General features: G+C 52.4%; 1 protein-coding gene across 1 annotated transcript in view; it reads left to right on the plus strand.

The window, feature by feature from the left end:
* Positions 1 to 5,819, plus strand: part of BOC (BOC cell adhesion associated, oncogene regulated) — a 24,075-nt gene that overhangs the window by 11,598 nt on the left and 6,658 nt on the right. The window contains exons 7-9 of the mRNA XM_035894043.1: positions 601 to 899; positions 3,551 to 3,713; positions 4,616 to 4,726. Of these exons, the coding sequence (XP_035749936.1) occupies positions 601 to 899; positions 3,551 to 3,713; positions 4,616 to 4,726 (573 nt within the window). The remainder of the gene's footprint in view (positions 1 to 600; positions 900 to 3,550; positions 3,714 to 4,615; positions 4,727 to 5,819) is intronic.

Genomic DNA, 5,819 nt, shown 5'->3' on the forward strand with positions numbered 1-5,819 from the left:
CCTCCCGCTTGTGTTTGAGCTGCCTTGTGCTTCCCTCCCTTTTAGCCTACACCCCGAGTGCCTTTTTTCACGGGGATCTCCATACCTCCCGGTAGGAACAGATGGTAGCGGCTTGGCTTCTAAGTGCAGTGCCATGCGTGCGTGCTTGAGCTACCTCTGCGTGAGAGGCATAGGACACCTGGATGTCCCCATGGCTTACTCAGCTCTGCCTCTCAGCTTGCACTGAGCAAGAGCATAAACACTGATGTGGGGGGATTCACCTGGGGTAAGAGAGGTACCACCTGATTCCTTGGACCCTGCCGAACTTACCCAGGGTGAGAGGGGCTTCAGAGAAGGAGGAAGCCCCGTGTGGCCAAGGCCTGTTCTCAGAGAGGCCCCAATGAGGTGCATTAGGTTTATAGCAGGAGAAGGAGAGATTGTTGTCAACACCTTTTGGAGTGGCCCAGCAGGCAGCACCACCTGGGACCTGATACCTTTAAGGTACCTGTGCTGCAGTGGGTGTATAGTGCCTGTCTTCTGGGAAGTTCAAGGGGCTCGCAGCTCTGCCTTCACTGCAGACTGGGACAGGCGTTTACCTTGCCTCGACACCTTGTCTTTCAGGAGCTACACTCAGCCCTGGGCGAGATGCCCAGCTGGGCTCGGCTCAACCTCCAACACCACCTTCCAGGGACAGTGCCTTAAAGCTGCCCCTGGATAAAGCTGGGCTGCCAAAGCCTGGGACGACCCCGCTGGCAGCATCTCCACAGTGTGCAACCAACAGGGAGCTGGTGTCTCCAGCCGAGGCCCCCATCATCCTCAGTTCTCCTCGGACATCCAAGACGGACAGCTACGATCTGGTGTGGAGACCCCGGCCTGACAGCAGAGCCCCCATCCTCTATTACGTGGTGAAGCATCGCAAGGTATTGCTATTTTGCCCTGCTCCCATCTTTCCTCTGTGCCGTTCCACAGGCAGGCTGGTGGCCTCACAGCACATTTTCACACCCCGTGAGCAGGTGTGTTGGGGCAGGGGCACCCATCACTCACTGGTGGTGCTGGTTGGTGGTACCTCCTCAGCTGCAGCCTCAGCCCGTTGAGGCGCGATGAGTACAGACTGCAAGAGGAGGTTTGCTGAGCTGTCCAAGAAAGATGGCACCACCATAGTGGTGCCCGTCTGCCTAAGCACGCAGAGGGTGTAGGCACACAGATGTATTTCCAGTCAGAAGAGCTTCCGTGTCCAATTCCCAGTTACGTGCTTACACAGGTAGGAAGTCCCAAGGGCAGATTGCACAGTGACTTGCTCTGTAATGCTTTTGTCTTGGCACAAGCCACGGGGACGCTTCTGCCTCAAAAGGCCTGGGCTGCAGGGGACAGAGCAGCGGCCTCCCTCTGGCTGCGCGTACCTGCCCTGCTCAGCAGCGCTGAAGCACCCACGCTCAGTGACTGTGAGGAGCCGGCAGAGAGCCGTCATTGCCATGCTAAATCCTCTGGGAAGGTCCTCAACCACCAGTTTTATTCTGGAAGGAAGTGCGCTGCTGAGCACGCCTCTTGGCTGGTGGCACAGTGTGAGCACACGGTGCGCTGCTGAGCCCTGCTTGAGCCCCAGGGCTCCTGTCCTCTGCGGTGCTTCTCAGCACCAGGGGCAGAGCGCAGGCAGAGCTGTAGCCCAGAGGTTTCTCCAAATAGTGAAACATTGTTCAGGGAAAAATTCTGCTTTTGAGGTGTAGAGCATTTCTTCCTGTTTTGCTGGGGGTAAGTGGGGGGAAAGGGACTTGAATCTATCTATTTGCTGCTTGTATTTCCTTTGGGTAGGCAGGGAGTTACAGTAGAGGGCAGGTTTTGCTTTGGGGTTTGGGTATGTTCCAGATCTGACATGTTTCAGATTCCCAGCCACTGCAAGGCACCGTTTTCAATTATGTGTGAATATATGTATCTATTTTCCTGGAATGGTTTGATTTTGTGAAAATATGGTATAATAGGAGGCTGTTATAACCCTAATACGCTATAATAGGAGGCCGTTGATTTCTTTCTAAACAAAACTTAAGCTGAGGGTTTCAGCTAACCATCTCTTTAAAGAGCCCTTTAATACAAAGACAGAAGATGCCAACGCAAGAACACAGTAGGGCAAGCTTAAACAAAAAACAAAAGGTGCCAAGAGCCTCACCAGACTATTGGCTCTGGTTGTCTGCCAAGAAGAGATTTGTCCCCCAATGGCGTATCATGTAACTACCGATTCTGCGTGCGATCTTAACTTGCAGGCTGGAGTTCGTCCATATTTTATTTGTTTTTCAGCACTTCACCTGGAAGGGGCTGTAGGGCAGCGGAGGTCACCGTGGGTCACTGCAGTTTGCAGTAATATGTTTTCAGTGTAGTCCAAATTCTCAGCTGGAGACTCTTTCTTGGGATGGTTAAGGATTGTGTGGGAAGGAATTAGTCCCAATAACCCTTAAACTTGTTTTGAAAGAGTCTCTTTCTATCAGAGATCCTTAGGATCAAGTTCTATAATGATCTGGTTTTGACATCTCTGACTGGAAAAGCATGTGTGCGGAGAGGGAAGGAATCAATTCAGCAACAAAAGAAAAGGCTCTTTGTGTGAAAGATGGCTATAAGGAAAGTAAAACTTACTGACAGGAGGCTTACATTTGTACTGGGCAAGGGTCTGCTGTTCCTCTGGCAAATATCTGCGGATGTCTTTTTTTTTTTTTTTTTTTTTTTTTTTTTTTTTTTTTTTCCCCCTCTGCTTTTACACTGCCCCTACAATCTCCACAGCCTGCAAGCAGTCAGATGCCACACAGCCGTTATCTTTGTTTCTTAAGAATTTCTCTTTTTCTTTCCTGGATATTAGCAGTCTTTAAGGCTCCCCTCCCTGGCCTCACAGCTCTGCAGGCTCAGGAATAAAAATAAAATGAGGCAGGCATTAATCAGTCAGTGTCAAACGCTTGGAGAAGATGAATGATACGGCAGAGTCTTGGCATTTCCGTTTTGTTGCGTTGCCTGCTTTGCTAATGCTCCTTTCAGCACCGGGTCACTTCGGTGTCCTGCCTATTTGCCTGCAAAAATATTATCCTTGCAGCTGGGGAGAAGGAGGAAGGTCCCACCTTCCCTCCCCCTCTGCATGGGGCATTGGGGCATCACCAAAAAATGAACCGTGTTTCCAAGCCTTTCTGGGGGGCCATGGCCATACACAGTCTCTTCCCTGCAGAAACCGGTGCTCAAATGTTATGGTTCCACATTTCAGCCAGAAAGTGCCAGCTGGATAAAACTGGATAAAAAGCCATTAGCCAAACGACTTAGGTCCAGGAGACCAACGCGATATCCGAGTACCTCATCCCATGGAAATGGCCAGCATCTAACTGAGCAGCTCAGCAGCTGGGCTGCAGGAGAGATGTATATATGAATCCTTCTACCTGGATCCTTCAGCTTTGCAAAATTAGGCTGGAAACATCTCCTTCCTGCACAGGCAGGGAAGGTAGCCCTGCTCGATACCTGAATCTGTCATGAAAGTTTCTGAGCTCAGTGCAGGCAAGAAGCCCAGCCTGCCCCCAGCTTTGCAACGCCTGCCTTGGTCTCTCAGCAGGTCACCAACGCCTCGGACAGCTGGGCGGTGAGGGACGTCCCAGCCTCGCAGCACCGCCTGACCCTCACCAGGCTGGACCCTGGGAGCCTCTACGAGGTGGAGATGGCCGCTCACAACTGTGCTGGCGAGGGACAGACGGCCATGGTGACCTTCCGGACTGGTAAAGGTCAAACCTTTCCCTGGGTGTTTTGCTCTGAGTCAGGGGAGGGCCCCTCCAAGACGTCCTGCCCCAGCCCTGAGGCACAGGCACCAGCCTTAGGACAAAGGGGCTGTTTCTGCTCTGGAAACCCATCTGCCCTCAGCTTAGGGTGACTGTCAGAGGGGAAGTGGAGGGTGGGACTGAAATGGGATGGGGAAAATCAGGGCTTCACCCCTGCCTGGGTTGGAGTAAGTCCCTTCCTCCCTTAGTGTCTCAGCTGGACACCTGCGGAACCATAGAAAATAGGTCTGGTGGGGATGTCAAGAGGTCGTTTAATCCAACCTCTGCCTGGAGACAGGATCAGCCTTGGGGGGGCTGTTTCCGGCAGGTGTTTGCCTAATCTGTCCTTAAAGGCTTGTCCTGCACTAAAGGAAACACCATGCCTTCCCACGTAGTCTGCTTGGTGCTGAGCTGCCTTTGCCACTAAAAGGATGTTCCAAATGTCTACGCTAAGTCCCCCCCATCCCCTGGCTGCTTTTCATGTCTCCAGCAGGTGTGGGGAATGGCATTCCCTTTGTAGCAACCTTCCCCATGGTGGTGGGCTTGCTCACACATCCCCTCAGGCTCCTGTCTTGTGCTAGTTGCTACCTTCTCAGGCAGAAAGCTACCAACATTTCAAGAAAACCAATTAAGAGATTTAGAAAATTAAATATGAGGGGGACCTACGAACAGTTTGACAAACCTGCCCCTTTAGCTTTAGTTCCTGCCTGCAGGCTGAGAGCTTTGAACACCTAAAGCCATTTGAGTCCAGAGAGTACTTACCTCGGCATCGTGGCTGGGAATATTTTCTTCGCTCATCACAGCAAAAATTAACTCTGAGCCGTGTCTCCGTGTCACTGATGCCACCTCTCCCTTCTGCACAGGCCGGCGCCCCAAACCAGAGATTGTTGCCAGCAAAGAGCAGCAAATCCAGAGGGATGACCCAGGCACGAGCACTCAGAGCAGTAACCAGTCCGACAACAGCCGTCTGTCCCGTAAGGCCCTCCCTGAGCTGGGCAAGGAGGGAGGGCGAGGGGTGCTGGATCTCTTGTGGGTGGCAGTGGCCAGGCCATGCTGGGGCTGAAGTCTCTGCTGGGTAAAGCAAGTTTGTACAAAGCTGGATGGGTGGTCTCTAGCTCCTGACAAGGAGAGGTCCTTCTCAGACACCCCTGCTACCACACTCGGCAGGCGGTCTGTTTTAGGAGAGCAGGCTGATCCCACCGCCTGTGCCCACCATTAATGATGCAAGGGCTTGACAGAAACTCTCTGTCTCTTGCCGAGTTGCACACGGAGGGTTCAGAAAGCCCTGCTGTGGAGTCAGTGAATGTGCGGTACACAGGACCAACAAGCTGCCGTGCACCAGTGGGTGCTGGAGGAATGTGAGGAAGAAAGGGGAACCAGGTCCCTGCAGGTCCTGGCATCCTCCTCTCTCAGCCTAGCCCTGACAAGGGGCAGTCAGTGCCCCTTCTAGGGGTGGAGGGTGCTCCATTTGGGTATTTTGCTGCACGGCAGAAGCATCAGTTCCTGACTGGTTAAGCCAGTTCATTGTTTCCCACCTTGTGTCTGCCATTACTATTGTTCACTAGTGCCATTATCCTTCCTGTGAAATTCTCTCCTTCAATCCTTACCCTTTCTGTGATGTCCCCTTCTTCAAGCCCCCCCACTCACTCCTGCATTGCCTTTTCTTTCATCTCCACAGCTCCGGTCATCTCTTTCTCTCCCATCTTTTGATTGTTTTCCTATCAAATTACATTTCTGCAGTTCAGAACTTTTCCCCATTCCCTCCTCAGCTGGTTCTTCTCAACATTCATCTCTCCCCAGCATCAGTCTCCCCCTGCTTGCTGCTTCCACATCAGCCGGGCCTTTTGCTCTATCTCCAGCCCTGCATACACACTTGCCACCGCTCGCCCTCTCACAATGGGTGTACACACCCCAAACCTTGTCTCGTCCAACTCGAGTTGGGAGTGGAAAAGGAGCAAGATGCAAGCATGAGTGAAAGGTGTTTGCAGGGCACAAACTGAAAGGAGTGGGGGTCTGGGGGTGCCAGCTCTAACAAAGAGGCAGAAAGAAGAAAGCATTCAGGACGTA

This window comes from Egretta garzetta, unplaced genomic scaffold (assembly GCF_000687185.1).
Source record: "Egretta garzetta isolate BGI_Z169 unplaced genomic scaffold, ASM68718v1 scaffold465, whole genome shotgun sequence".
Classification (NCBI taxonomy): Eukaryota; Metazoa; Chordata; class Aves; order Pelecaniformes; family Ardeidae; genus Egretta; species Egretta garzetta.